At 52.8% G+C, this 15,481-nt stretch overlaps 1 protein-coding gene across 9 annotated transcripts in view; it reads right to left on the bottom strand.

The window, feature by feature from the left end:
- The window catches only part of Ptprf (protein tyrosine phosphatase receptor type F), an 82,520-nt gene that overhangs the window by 50,219 nt on the left and 16,820 nt on the right, over positions 1-15,481 (bottom strand). For all 9 annotated transcript variants that reach the window (XM_041653055.1, XM_041653058.1, XM_041653062.1 and 6 more), the window contains exons 4-5: positions 11,168-11,313; positions 10,850-10,991 (exon numbers count right to left, since the gene is read on the bottom strand). In XM_041653055.1, the coding sequence (XP_041508989.1) occupies positions 10,850-10,991; positions 11,168-11,313 (288 nt within the window). The remainder of the gene's footprint in view (positions 1-10,849; positions 10,992-11,167; positions 11,314-15,481) is intronic.

The raw sequence follows: 15,481 nt of genomic DNA, 5'->3' as shown, positions 1-15,481 counted from the left end.
AGTATGAGCTGGCTAAGACGACCAAAATAAAACAAACAAATAGCCCTGGTTTTTCCTCTCCACTTTTCCTGGAGCTGGTGACTCCCAGAGGAAATCACTTGCACAAGGCCCATTCTTGCCTCACACAGGTTCCTAAAGCAGCCCTCATGGACTGAGGCAAAGCTACCCAATCTCCATCTCTCAGAAGCATCAAGAACTGGGAAGCCAGACGCTGGACCAGTGTAGACCATGGGGAACTCCCATCTCTACCACTACCTACCACCTTTAGGGCCTGTATGTGCTCTTTACTCTCTGTTTTCCATCTGTCTACTGGGGTTAGGTGTCCACTATGTAAAGATACTTTAAAGACTTCATCAGGGCACTGGGGAGTACCTGATACAGGACCTGCACCCAGAGCCACCCATACAGAACAGGTGGTTCAGGTACTGAAACTATAGCCTAAGGCCCCTTTCATTCTAGACTGGTAAGAAGTCCTTCCCACTGGAACACAACCATCGAGTGTTCTCTAGAACTCAGCAATCCCTCTCCTCTCCCAGGCTTGGTTCTCAATGAGGGCCTCTAGGAATGTCTGCCCTTTGTCTACCTTTTGCAAAAAAAAAAACCTTGGGCCTTGCAGTGGGGAAAAGCGGCACAACTCTGCATTTCCCTCTCGCATGCCCAGCACAGCATTACTGTGTGAGAACATTTGTTGAGGCCAGGTTCTCATGCTAGAGAGACTCAGCCTCAAAAGGGAGAAAAGTAAAGGGCAGGTGGCAACACCAGCTTTCCCCGCTCACTCTGGAGACCTAAGGGGGGCAATTAGGGGCACAGACATGAGAGGAAGCTGGAGGAACCACAGCAGACAGAGGAACCTCATTAAAGTTGCAGCTCCTAGCCAGGATGTGGTGCCGCACGCCTTTAATCCCAGCATTTGGGAGGCAGAGGCAGGCAGATTTCTCAAGGCCAGCCTGATCTACAAAGTGAGTTCCAGGATAGCCAGAATTGTTACAGAGAAACCCTGTCCCAAAAAAAAACAAAACAAAACAACAAAAAATTGCAACTTTTAGGGATATCCCAGAAGAGTGTCTGGCTGGGGCATAGGAAAACTCTCAGTATGGCCCCTGACTTCCCTGGAACTGGCTATACACACCCCTGCTCACAGTCCTGTAAGTTCTGGATGCAAACACTGGGTGTCCTTGGCTATAACTACGATCCCACAGTGCCCTGACTCTCCACTCTGATTCTTGAAAAGGATTATATTAAACATAGGCGAGAGAACAGAGAGAGCTGCGTGTGTGCAGCTTCTTTGGCCTGCTATCAATTGGAAGATTGCGAGCAAGATTGATAGCAAGACCCGAGGCCTAGGGGCACCCTCCCCACCCCTTCCAACAGTTGGGGATGCTCGAGACTGCTAGAGCTACTCACTGACCAGGGCACCAAACTTGCTCTTTCCAGATTTTATGCCTACCTGCTTGAGCGAATGGGGCGCAGGGTGAGGGGTGACTAGGTCCTGACAGAGCCATAGCCCAGGAGTTACCTAGCCTCTGTCGCCTACTGCCAGGAGGTAAGGACCGAGGATGAAAGCACTACAAATGCCTGCAGCCCCATGTCCCAGGAATCTACTCTGAATTCTTGACACAGGGAAGGTCTTTGGGACCTATGCCAAATTAAGGACAATTAATTTTCCTCCCTCAATTATCACGCCCTCAAATGGCTCGTCCTTGGCTCAGATCATCCCTCAGGCACCACTGCCAAAGCCTAAAACCAGTGAGTGTAAAGAGCTGTCTACTGAATAGCAGGACCCAAACGCCAGTCCCATGTGCCAACTAGGCTCCCAGGCGGTAATGGAAAGGCTGCTCTCCCCCACCCCCGCCCAGGAGTGTGTGTGTGAGTCTCTCAGGAGGACTCCAGCCCCTCAGGACTGACCAGATGCTATTTCATCCTCCTCTTCCAACTGGGAGCCTTAAGCATCTTCACACCAGTTAAGGACAATAGATATTTCCCAGATGCCTGCTGAGCAACTGGCTCCATGTGGGCCAGCACGACTGGTACACTTGCCACCGTCACCCCCCAGTGCCACCAGAGCCGTGTCTAGAGGAGTGTGAACCGCTCAGGTTAATGACCAAGGCAGATTTCTCAAGAGGATGTCACTGTCACTTCCAACCCATCAACAACTGAGAAAACTGAGGCCTCTGGACACCAGGGATAAAAGGTTCCAAGCATGAAGCATTCACTCTGTTGCAGGTACTCTCTAAAAGCTTTACAAAATGATAATCTTTACCAAAACCCTATGAGGCATATGAGCAAATGGGGACTTGGCAGAAATCTAGAAACCCGCCCAAGGTCACTCAGTTAAACTGGGGGTGGGGCTTGGAGGAAAGCCCAGCTAAGACCCCAGAGCTTTAGTGCTTTAGACGCAAACGTGAAAAGGTGGGCAGGTCAGGGCTGAGGGAAGGGAGGGGCATCCCTGGGGGAACCACGCCCTTTCCCATTTCTACACCTTCAACTGACTTCCGGCTTCACTGCAGCCCCCCCCCCCCCAAGCACACACGCCCCTGCGTTTTCAGGTGCTACGAAGATAAGTCCACTGCTCCCCACATGTGAACACCCCTGCATGCACCCACGTTCCAAAGGCGGGTTGCACGGGTCACGCTATAGACCCTCCAAACGTGTCCTGCCAGCACAGGGGCTGCTGGCGCGGGAGGGCCCCTCCCCCCTCCAGGCCACCCGGTAACCATGACGACGGTGGAGAGGCGGGTGCCACGGTGGAAGGGCTGCGCGCGCTTGTGTCCGAGCGGGCACGCGCCTCCGTGTCCAAGTCCTACTGGGCGCCGCCCTTCCCGCCCCTGCCTGGGCGGAGCAGCCGCGCCTCCACCCTGGACCCTGCTTGGGGGGGGGGGGCGGACATTCCCCCCTTAAGCATTCCAGCTCCACCGTCGCAGCGCACCCAGCTCCGCCTGCCAGGGTCAGCACAGTGCAATAGGCTGTAAGTTGCCTCTGCATATATAGTCCGCAGTGTCAGCCAGACCCTCCACTGCACCTAGGGTCCCCAAAGCAGAAAGAGAAGCCCACTGAGGCTTCGCGGGACTTTGAAAAGGTACCAACCCGGTAGCTTAAGCCTAGACAGTCTCCACACATAATCGAAAGTCTGCCCCACCCGAACAGATCTGTGCACTTACAGTGAGCATTCAAGTATTCATGAATGGCTCCTGTACCCAACTGCGCTACCCTTTAAATACTGTACTTGGGAGACCTAAGCCCTTCCCTGGAGAGGTCCTGGTTGTCTCAGAGATGAGAGGGCATGTGGCAGGGCGTGTCTAAGGATTGGGGAGCAGGGAGCGGGCTTTAGGTCCCTCAGCAGAAGAACTAATCAGTGTGACTCCATCTCTCACCTGCTATCTTGGTGACTTCCTGGAGGAAGGAGGATCAAGAATGTGCAAAGAAGGCAGAAAGCTTCCCTTGCGCACTGCCTGAGTAAAGACTCTAAGGAGGATGGAGGGACAATAAATAGCAAGGTGAGTCTGCGGGTATGTACCGGAGTTCTGAGAGATGAGGACGGGGAGGGGTGGGTGGAGAAGTTTAGACCAACAAGTCATCATAATGACTGGGGGGAGGAGGGAGGCTGCTGAAGGGCCCTAGAGAGCACACACAGGTCTCTTTGTCCAGCTCAGCCTGGGATGCTTGGGGCGGAGTCTGGGCCAGAGGCTGGGGGCTGCACCAGGGAAGCTAACAGATGGAGATGCTTTAGAGGGGAGGGGGTGAAGGTAGGGGCAAGCACCAGCACCGTCTGTCAGTGAGACCTCTTCACCCGTGTTTACCCAGCTTCATGGCATCTCTGAATACAGGCACATATGCGCATGCACATACCCAGGCTCCCTGGGGTGGTACCGTCTGTGCGGCTGACCCCTCCTCTATGCACGGGCATATCACCCTGTCCCTGAACACGCAGACACCTTAGAAACATGCACAGCCAGGGACCTAGAGAACTACATGGAGAAAGAGACAGGTGCAAAAATAGAAGCCTCCATGTGCATGTGGAGGGGCATCCACAGTGACAAGCACCTGTGGAAACAGACTCCTGCAAGCAGATCCAGAGGCGGTATGCGCAGAGATATGGAACACAAATGGGAAGAGATGCAACATCAGAGAGACACATATGCTAAGATGCATGCACCTGGGGACACAGGCAAAGACCAAAACCGTGCAGGAACCTCTCTGTGGGTGGCCAGACCCCACCCTGCCATTCAAGCACTCCAAGGAAGCCCAAGGCCACCTCAGTCCTGTCCCCAAGGCAGCTCCATCTTTGGTGAAGACAGGGTCAAGACAGCAAGCCCTCCCAAACCTGCAAGCTCTCATTCTCAGGGCCTAGCCGCACCCCACCCCCAAGTTCCCAGGCAGTGAGGGGCCTGAGGGGCCTCAGGGCCCATCTCCCTTCGCAGCTTTCAGTCTCGACTTTCAGCTGTTTTTCCAAGAGAAAACTCCCACCTCTTCTAGCACTCAGATTTCATCAAACTTGGCATCTTAAAAGCCTGTTTTGTTTTTGAGTCTGAGCTGTTTGGGGCCTGTCGGCAGCCAGGCCTCCTTCTCTCAGTAATCCCCCCTCCCCTGGGCTTCCCTGGCACTCCACATCATCCTACTCAACCTGGCAGGTGAGGCCTCCCCATCGTGCATACTCAGTAAACCCAGGGGCCATTGCCTGGTCCCCACATTTTAGTTCCTGGCTCTGGCTATGCTGGGCACTCCCCCTCCTGGTGTTCCTCTACCCCAGTTCTGCTCCATGAATATTCTTTTTAACCATTTACCTCTCTAGGTTCAAGCCTTGCTCCCAGTCACTTCAGACCACTGACAGCCTCCCACTTGGTCTTTAGCCCCCTGCAGCCCTGCTGCCACCCCACCACCCTCCCCCACCCCCCCACCCCCGCCGCCCCTTCCTCGAGGGCGGTAGCCAAGGTCAGCGGCAACTCCAGAGCTAAATCTAAAGGACACTCACTGCCCAATGCTTATCTCACTTGGCTTCTCCTCCTTCACACTCCATCAACTTCCATTGCCTCCCTTATTCCTGGCTCCCCTCTTATCTCCCAAGGAAGCTCCTCCCAACAGCTAAAGTCAGTTCCTGGAGATTCTTCTGCCTTGGCTTCTTGGCTTTATGATGATTCCATCTCCAGCTGCCCCTCCAGGGGGCCAGGCAAGGCCATACCAGGTCTTCTCGACATCTTTCCCTGGATGTCCACACACAACCAACTTGGCAATTTTCAACTCACCCTCTCAGACCTGGGCCTACTCTTAGAAAGTGGTCCCACCATCTACCTAGGCCTGGAACCAGGAACCCAGAGCTACGTTGGCTCTCAGAGCGAGGCAGCTGGCAGAATACCACCTAGCATGCTCTTGATCTCTCTCCCTTTCTCCTCTACTCACAAGGTTCAGGGCAAAGCTCTCTTGCCTAACCACATCTTCCCCCCACTGCTGGGAAGCACTTCCACCCCACTTTGCACCAAGGACTTCTATGAAACGTGAATCTGGTGACACCATTGCCCTTAAGCCTTTCCTTCCCTGGGCAGCCAGGGTGAGGACACCTTATCAAGGATGGAGACTATACATCCAGGGTCACAAGCCAGGGCAAAGAACAGTAAGCACAAAACAGGCCTGAGAGCCACCTGTGACCACAGTGATTGAGAACTAGTTTAGGCATAGGGGAAGTTCTATGTACACCACTAACAGAGATAACCCCATACCACAGGAGAATCCATTAAAAAAAAAAGTTCACCAGGGTCCTTGAAGACTACCAGAACTAGAAAAGACGAGAGGATTCCAGGGACCCAGAAACCCAGGGCCTGACCTTCCAGAGCGTGTACTTCTGCCCCATTCCAACAGTGCCTTCCTACCATCTCAAAATGGGGCCCAAACCTCCAAAGTTCAGCTACAGCACTTCACATCTGCATGGCCCTGAAATCTACGTGGTCACAGGGAATGGAGGTCAGGTCCCAAAGGTTGCTGGGCCAGCAGCAGGCAGTGCCATTGCTTCCAGGAAAGAACAAGGCTATCTGGGGTTCCAGATTTGGGACTTTCTATGGTATCTCTTTACCTTAATCTTTCTACCATGAGTGAAGGGAACAGAAAGGTTTAGGGCAGGGAAAGATGGCTCCCTGGGAAAGCATATTCTCATCCGGCCCAGGCAGGACACCAAGGGACAGGTCATAGTTTGCTCATCACACTGTGTGTGTGTCTTAAGAAGCTATTCATCACCCCACAGCCTCAGAGTCTACCGCGGTGAGAACAAGTACATAAGCCAAGATCCAGTGTTACACCGAAACACCCCTGACCCTGGCCTCGCCAGGTGGGCAATGTTAGACACTCTAGCTGGATCCCTGGGCCAAGTGGCAAAGGAGACACAGCCCTGCCCACTTAGCAGACACAGGGGCCAGAGGGAAGCAGGTAGAAGGCCAAGAGGGCCAGGTGGGAAGTGGGGAAGAAAGGAGAGGTCCTAAAGCCTCCGAAAGCCACGTTTAGTCAGGACTCATCCAGTGTGCCTTCCTCTTGGCTTGGTTATAGGAACTGCCAAGGTGCCACTGCGGCAGATGCCAATAATACTTTAGATCACCATGCTGCCCAGCATCCATCGCTGCCCGACAGATCAAAGCAGAGACTCGGTGGCATCCCAGAGACGACGTATCTGAATATGACACCCCTGACTTCCCACCAGCACCAGACTGACCCTACACACCCAGCTCAGGCCAACTCTCCTGCTATTCACAAAGCTAAGGTATAATACCACATGCTGTAAACCTTGTGTCGCACACACACACACTCTATACCACCACCGGCCATATGTATCCCACAATCCAGATACTGCCTGCTGTGCACATGTGCGTGTGTACACATCCTGATGCACACGTAGCCCATAAAGTACACACCACCTGCTTACAATGCCCCTCCCCCACTGTCTGAGGCACACACATGCACAGATCCTGCTACACAACTCCTTTGGTATGAGGCCCACTCCTCATACAAAGTGTTGTGTATACACAACACTTCACACACATGCTCACACCACTGTAAGCACACCATGTGCTTTGTCCACGAAAAGACAAACACTAAGTCCCTGAGCCTGGCCCCCAGGACAAGTCAGAAACAGTCTAATCAGCTCACAGTCTGATGATTCCCAGGAAGATGATTCCCCATCTTCCTCTGGGCATTCTGTGTCCCTTCCAGAACCTACCCAGTTACTAAGGCTCCACCTACACCTTTGCCTGTTCAGCCTCCCCCTAGGGTGTTCCCCAACCATGGTTCTGCCTGGCCTGGACTCTGCAATCCCTTGGGGACTCTATGACCTCCCAACTGAGCTCAACATCCTTACTATACCTCCCCCCCCACCTTTGAAGGGAAAGCCCAGAATCAAGGCCTGACTCCCCTCCCCCACCCCTCGTGAGGGAAAATGTCAGATTCCCTGTCTCAGTGGCGGCAGCGGGCGGGTTGGAGGGGGAATGATTCAGCCACCGCCTCAAGAGTGCGGAGCGAGAAGAGCTTTTCCTGCCATTACCCGGCGAGGGAGAGGCTGGCGCGCTAATGGCTTCAATTACCACTCAGACAGGAACGCTGGGCGGCAGACCCTGGTACTCGTCACAGCCTAGGACAGGACAGGCCCACCCCCAGACACCTTGTGCTGGACACCCCACCTTATAGACAGGGACACTGGCACATGGGCTGACCATCCCAGGACAGTGGGCTAAGGCTCACACAGTTACCAGTAGCAGAGCAGTCACGAGGGATTTGGCATGGCAGTGTCCCCAGAGGCTGCAATGGGACAAGCATAAGCTGGACTGAGGGTGGAATGAGGCAAGGGCCGAGGGCTCCCAAAGGAAGTATGATGCTGGGGTTCCCTTTTTAACATATATTGATCCTGTACCTGGACCAGGCTCCTGAGGCGTTCTCCAGCCACTCTGAAAGCACCTATCTCGATGCGCAGGCTTACACCCTTGTGTGTCTGGAGGTGCACACATTGTGTGAGACGTGGGTAAAGGGTTCAAGCATTATTTCCCAGTCCTCAAACCAAGTTCGTGTCCTCACTACTACGCCTCTGTGGTGGTCTCACAAGAATGGCCATGGTTCTTCCCTGGTGCCACCCCAGCACTCCAAAAAAAAAAAAAAGTCATCTTTTCACCTATTTTCTACATGCACCCCAGCTTTCCTGGAATCCTAGGAAGGAGGAATGTGGAGGACACGGGGCAGGGTTGGTCTAGGATGCCTCTCTGAGGTCCCAGCCCCTGACATTCCTTTCTGCCAAGCCTTAAGCTGGTCAAGGTTACAAAGACCCATAGGTCAGCATTTTGTCTTGCTGGTGCTGTGTTTCAGGAGCAGGAGGGGCTCACGAGACCCACAATTCCAACCGTTCTATTGTAGTAGAGACTTGTCCCACACTCCAGACACCTTCCAGTTCCCAGAGGCTTATAAATATACATTCTCAAGCCCAAGACTGGGGATAAAAGTACGTGTCCTGTACTGGGTTCCATCCCCAACACCACATAATAGTGAATAACCCCTAATCCATGAAAAGAAACTCTTGACTAGGAAGGCCGTTCCCAATGGCAACCCTCTGCAAGTGGGAGTCCTCTTCCCCAGGCCTTAGATCCTAAGGCATGAAGTTGCCAGGGCAGTGGGGATGTCTGGGAGGAGTTAGCTTTCCATTCTCACAAGGAGACTGCTCCCCAGCCGGAGAGCCCCAGAAGATGCCACAGGGGCCACAGTTCCAGTCTCCCAGACCTCCACTCAGATGCCAGGCAGGGCACATGGCTCTCTGCAGGGGCAGATGCCAATAGGTTCAAGTTTGGGACAGAAATACTTTTCCTGGGTCACAAAATTGGAGAAATGTCGGTCAGAAATGTCAGGAAGGAACCTTAGAACCAATGATTTCATCCCAGCGCTGGCTGTCTGGGCTCTTGCTCCCCAGATGGAACGGACTGTGGGGCTAACACAACCCAGATGACACCAAGTGGCAGCAGCTCAGGTGTCTAAGCTTTAGAATGTAGAACTTTCAGGTCCACTCACACTGAAATCCTGGGACACACTTTACACTGTAATTAAAGCGCCACACTAGCTTGGACAGTGGGTACTGCATCCTGGCTCCAAGACGGAACAAACGAGGCTCAGAGGCAGTTACCAGTCCAGGGTCCCTGTCTTAACCATTGTCTTCTATGGCTCATCTACAGGGGAGGGTCTAACACAGCTCTGTGAGAACCCACTGACGCACACAAGACACACAGATGCAAGAATTACTGAATGGATGCGTGTGAAGGGATAAAGTCAAAGCGTAAAAATGGCCAATGTGAAAAGATGTTCAAATGCTCTTGTAATCAAAGAAATGCAAATTAAATTGAGATGCCATTTTTTTGCCTATTAACTTGGCAAAGATTTTTTTAATGGTAATTTCCACTGCTGGTGGAGATGTGCAGGGAAGAGGCCCTCTTCTGCGCTCTCTGCTAATATAAACCGATATAATCTTCTAGAAATATCAGAAGCTTAAAAATGCATGTGCCCTTTGACTTTAGCAATTCCTTCATGAACCTAGTATACAGAATGATCGGCTAAGCGACATTATCTTTAAAGGACATGTATAGCACTCGGCTTACAAAGGCTGAAAGCTGGGAACATATACACCCAACAAAAAGGGAACAGCTAAATAAATTAGGGTGCTTCCATGTGACAGCTTACCCACAGCCATTAAAAATAATGAGGCAGAAGAATATTTAATGACAAGGAAAATGTTCACAGTATGTTTTTTGAAGCAATGGCTGGGGAGATGACTCAGTACAGCACCTCCTGAGCAAGCAGAAGACTTGAGTTCAGTTTCCTTGCACCCGAGTGAGAGGCTAGGCATGGTGGTTGAGTGCCTGGAACCCAGGGGCTAGGAAAGGTAGGTAGAGATAGGTGGGTTCCTAGAGCACCCCAGGCAGCTAGGCTAGCCCAATAGCGAGCGAGTTTGTCTGAAAAGCCGAGTTTGTCCTCTAACATGGGAAAAATCAAAACAAGATCCAAAGTCATGGAACAAATATATGGACACACATATACAAATCATACATACCGAAAATGGGCTACCAATAACTAGCCAATAGCAGTAGAGGTAGGACGGCAAGAGATCATTACTTCTCCCTATGCTCTATCCTATACGCAGTTTTTTAGCAGTGAACAGATATTGGTATTGCATTTAAAAAAGCACCAATCAATGCGGTATTTTGAAGACGCACGTCCAGATTCATGCAGCCACTGTGGTTAGGGTTTAATCATGTCACTTCCCGCCCTATTTGTGGTTTTCTATGTCTTAAGGAAGGGTTTGCGTCTCAGCCCGATCCTCCAGGCCCACTGAATAACTCTCCTCCTCCGTGCTCTCCAGTTCTCCAACCGTCACTCGAAAAGCCTCCCATCGACCACTCAGAGTCCTGGACGCAGTTTCCCCGTACACCCTGGGCCCTAGCAAAGGCCTAGAAGCCAAGTGTCCCCATTCCTTACAGAATTTACTGGACACTGAATGAGGGTGGCACACATCACGTGAGATTCTGGGCTTCGTGGCAGTTCAGGGAAAGTGTATGAGTGAATGAATGAGCGAGCCCCCAGATGAGGAAAAGACACAAATATCCGCACACAGAACCCAACTCCTTGATCTGGGCACCAGGAAGACGCCGACACCAACTGCCAGGCTTCACTGCCACAGCCACATAGCCCCAGGGCTGCACAGCAGCCGCTCCTCCCCTCTAGTCTGACCCAGCTCAGCACACAGCTGGCTTCAGTGCAGGCTAGCGATCCAGGCCTGGTCAGCACTGACTCTCACCCACCCCAGGACGGCCATGCTCAGCCCAGCTGGCCACCTCTCAGCACGTACCTTCAAGCACCGAGAGCTTGGCGCTTGTGTTGATCTCGCCTAGACTGTTCGTGGCTGTGCACTCATAAATGGCTTCGTCCCGCTGCACTCGTAATGGCTGGATCCGCAGCACTGACCCCGCTCCATCGTCAAACTCAATTACCTGTTACAGGACAGATGTGGTCATACCTGTTAGACATGCGGGGACCTACTGGAGACGCTTTTCCTCACATCCCCAAAAGGCCCCTGAGGGAGATTAGGAGGAACAAGAGGATGACCACACAGAGAGCAGGCCAACCCTAAAGCCTACCCAGTCCTCCCAGCCAGCCAAGGACAAACCTCAAAGCGCTGGGAGCTGACTTTCTTCCCCTTCTTCATCCATGTGATTCGAGGCTTGGGTTCCCCTGTGGCCTGGCACACGAAGGAGGCCACCCCTCCCGACAGCCCAATCTGGTCCTCGGGAACCTTAACAAAGACAGGTTTGCCTGGAAGAGAGAGAGAGAGACACTAAATCATGGTGGCGTGGTCACATAAGGCATGATCTAACGCTGCAGGTAGGAGTCCTTGGGGGCAAGGGGCAAGAGAGACTAATGAAAAGAGTAATAATACCTAACTTTTATATAGTGCTTAGTAAGAGCCAGCCCTGTTCAAAGAGCTGAACCCTTAACTCTTTGAAGCTGAGGAGGTGGGTGCTATAATTACTGTTTACAGAGAAAATCGAGGTGTAGGGAGGTCAAGGTGTTTGTCCAATGTGACATAGCTGGCAGAGAACAGAGTGTGGGGGGGTCCTTGCCTCCATGTGTCTCCTGCTTCTGATTGAGATTCCAAGCTCCAGGAAAAACAAAAACCAAAAAATGTACTGTAGAACTTTTTTCTGGGAGGAGCCCCAGACTCTCCTAAAGACTTCCCACCTACCCAAAGCCTTAGGCAGACCCTAGGACTCCTTCTTCCCCCTCACCCCACATTCCACCAGCCCCAAAGGCCTGGACATTCCAGCTCCTGAGAGGTTCTGGATGGCTTCCCAGAGGGATGCTTTCCTCTAACTGCCCCTCCCACCCCTGCCCCCACTGGCTTGGCAACTGCCTTCCCACAGCATGGGTAGCTCCTGAGTTCCTACTCCGGGGGAGGAAAGGAGCTCAGACAAGGCCCTGCCACACCCTGGTTTACATGCCAGGGCTGACCCACAGCCTCTTATCCCTTCAAGTCCCACCACCCAGGGTCAAACGCCCCGAGAAACTGGGCTCACTGAGACGTAGCAATGCCTCGTTAATCCTGACAGGGGATCCATTTCCTATTAATCAAGCCAATGAACAGTTCCAGGAAAGCTAGTGCCTTGGGAAGGAGCCCTTCAGACTACCTGCTCGGTGCCCAGGAGGTCAGGCCCCCTGTGGAGCCCTGGCAGAAAAGCACCCACTCTGCACCAGGTACTTTATCTCACTTCCTCTTTTACAATCAGTGCCTCTACTTCATAGGCTGAGAGACCAAGTCATGTGATCTCAGTCACACAGCCAGTAAATACTAACCGAGACACCCGACACAGTTCACAGACTACTGGGGGGCCTTGTCAAGAGTGGTGGCAGAGCCTGTCACTGTTAGCTGTACTTGTCTGACAGGACTCTCCCTCTCCACTACGGTCACCTCTCATCTCCCACCCTACGGTAGCTCCCAGCCCATCTGCACTGCCACCACTTTAGAGCACCATTTTCCCTCCATGGGACAACTCGCTGACTGAACAAGCTGAAGTCCCTGCCTGTGCCACCCCACCCCACCTCCTCTTTTCTCTATTCAGAAGCCAGAGAACAGCCTCCTCCTGATCAAACCTCCTCAAAGGCCTCCCACTGCTCTTTCCCCCCAAAAAAAGCCAAAGCAAACTCCTATCACAGTAGACAAAGCCCTGCCAGGTCTGACCTAACCATGCTCCTGGCTTTAGAGCCCAGAATAAGCAATGCTCCCTGCAGCCTCAGGGCCTTTGCATAAGCTGCATCTTCTCCTAAGAACCTCTTAGACTACCCCTTTACACACTAAACTCTTACTTAAGTCACCTTTAAACATCATCTCCTCAGACACCCATCCCATGCCCCTACCCACCTGCCCCATTAGTTTAGTCCATGGTTCTAAGCTCTCTGCCTCCCACAGTGTGCTCAGTTTCAGCATGCACACGAGGCTACAACTTTCCACCTCTTTGGTGTTCATTAGCTGCTTCCCAAACAGACCCTAACCCTGGACAGGGCAGATCCCACGTCTGTCCTGTCTCCTGCGCTGTCCCACTGTCTGATGCAGTTCCTGACACCCAGAGGTGAAAAACGGAGAAAAAAAAATGGAAGAGGAAGGAATGCGGGGGTGGGGGGTGGGGTAGAGATTGGGGCCTCCCGCATACACTTTCCCTCCAGGCAAGAGAGAAACCCAGGGAAGAAGTGCCCCTCCAGGTCCTGCCTCAACGTGTCTACAGTGAAACCAGATGAGAACATGAAGAACCAGAAAGACTAGGAGTGTGCTGGGGTGGGGTGGGGAGGGGAGGGGCCTCCTGAGCCAAACAAAGAGCAGAGAGGCTGGGCAGGTGAGCCAGGTAGATCATGAGCAGCCAGGAGGAACAGGCCTGGAAGCTGTGTGGAGCTGGACTGTGCCCAAGGCCTGGGGCCATCAGGGAGGTGGAACTACTCCTCTCCCTAGGGAGGCTGGACAAGCACCAGGGTGCTGCCCAGGATCAGACAGGCAGTGCTGCTCCAAACCCATGCTACCTAGGGTTGGGGCCCCCCTCTATGGCCAGGCCTTGCTTTGTTTCGTACCAAGGGGACCCTCACAGAATTCTAGAGACACTTGCCCCTTAGTCTAGAGTCCTAGGTAGTCCCAGGACTTCTTGTCCCAGGAGATGTTCTGGGAGCACAGTCAAACCTTGTCTCTACACTGTCTCCCCAAATTTGCCCCTGCTGGCCTCTCTAAATTCAGCCTTTTCCCTTTTCTTTTATTATTTTTAAAAATTTTTTTATTTTTTGGTTTTTCAAGACAGGGTTTCTCTGTAACCTTAGGGCCTGTCCTAGAACAACTCTTGTAGACCAGGCTGGCCTCGAACTCACAGAGATCCACCTGCCTCTGCCTCCCAAGTGCTGGGATTAAAGGCGTGCACCACCACCGCTCGGCAAGCTTTTTCCTTTTTTTAACAAGTATCTTGTATTCATTTGCCAGGTCAGGCACTACACTGAGACTTTAGCTTGGGCCCTGGTGCACTTACCCACCATCCAGGCCGGCCTCTGAGTGCGCCGTGCACTCCTCATCAGCCCCTCTTCCAGAGAGTGGAAGCCTGGCCTACCTCACACTGTCAGCTGGGGTGCCAGGCAGGCAAAACCTGTGACCACTCTGCCCTGGGCCTGATCAACTGGTGTTGAGTATAAACAGAACATTTCTTTTGTTCTGCAAAAAAAAAAAAAAAAAAAAAATTGCAAATTTTATTTGTGCGTGCGTGCGTGCATGCGAATGCGTGTGCACGTGCTCCATGGTGCACACTGGGGAGTCAGTTCTCTCCTCCATCACACGGACTCCAGAGACTCAAATGAACTCTGGCCTGGTGCTGAGGGCCTTTACTCACTGAGCCATTGTGCTGGCCTGTGATGAGAACTTGTGAGTCCAGAAAACAGGGTACCTGTGAACAAGCTAGGGCGAGCTTTGTGTCACAAACTGTGGGCAGTTACTCACAGTAGGATATCCTGGGACAGTCTTTACATGTCAACACCTGACCCTGTAGATGAGAGAAAGTGACCAGGAAGGGACTGGCTCGGACGAGGGGAGCACTCCCCCTAGAGAGGCTGCAGGCATGCAACTCCAGGGACAGCTAAACTGGGCCACCTCCAAGGCTCCTCCACAGGGAGACTGATTGCTATTTTGTGCCTCCCCTGAGGGGCGCATATACACAGGCTCATAAACAGCACTGCACACGAAAGGAAGGAAGGAGAAGCACACACAACAGCGAAGAGCCGTGAGGGCAGGGGAGTTGTCGGAGAGGTGGTTTCCCAGGCCCTGAGTGGCCAGCGAGCTGGGGACCCATTAATGAGCTCCTGCGACTGCTCCTGGCAACCTTCCCCGGCCCAGTCCACTCAAGGGCAATCCTACTTCCAGGAGGCACTCAACAGGGGTAGCACTTAATAGGTGCCAGGTGCCTGGCCCACGTGACCTCAGTTAACCTTTACAGGTAGGAGTGATTACTCCTGTTGTGCAATAGGAAAACAGGCTTAGAGAAAGCACTTGTGCAGGAAGCTCCAGAGGGCAGGGTCTAGACAGGCCACCCATAAGCACAAGGGGGAGGGCCCTGCCGTGTACCAACGTCAGGGGCTCTGAAGGAGGGGAAACGCGTAGTCTTCAGGCTCTAGCTCACCTGTACCTGCATCCGCTGCACACCACCCATCTCTTGAGCTACCAGGTGCCTGTGAACTCCAGTGGCTTGCAAATAACGTGGCCACAACCAGGACCCCACTTGCACCTGATCTGGGGTCCTGCGGCTGTCCCGTGCTATCTATCTGAAGGTCTCACTCCGGCTTTCTCCTAAGCTCAGAAGCCCAGGGACTCTTTCTCCCTGCCAGTCTCATTTCTTTGTTGGGCAATACTCTATGTTAGCAAATGCCCACTCAACGTAAGGAGCTCTCTATTCCAGGAACCCTCCCG

Source organism: Microtus oregoni, unplaced genomic scaffold, assembly GCF_018167655.1.
Source record: "Microtus oregoni isolate MIOR12 unplaced genomic scaffold, Mior012 000005F_ref0000423, whole genome shotgun sequence".
In the NCBI taxonomy this organism is placed as follows: domain Eukaryota; kingdom Metazoa; phylum Chordata; class Mammalia; order Rodentia; family Cricetidae; genus Microtus; species Microtus oregoni.
Note: the sequence above shows the minus strand (reverse complement) of the source record. Positions and strands in the feature narration are given on the sequence as shown.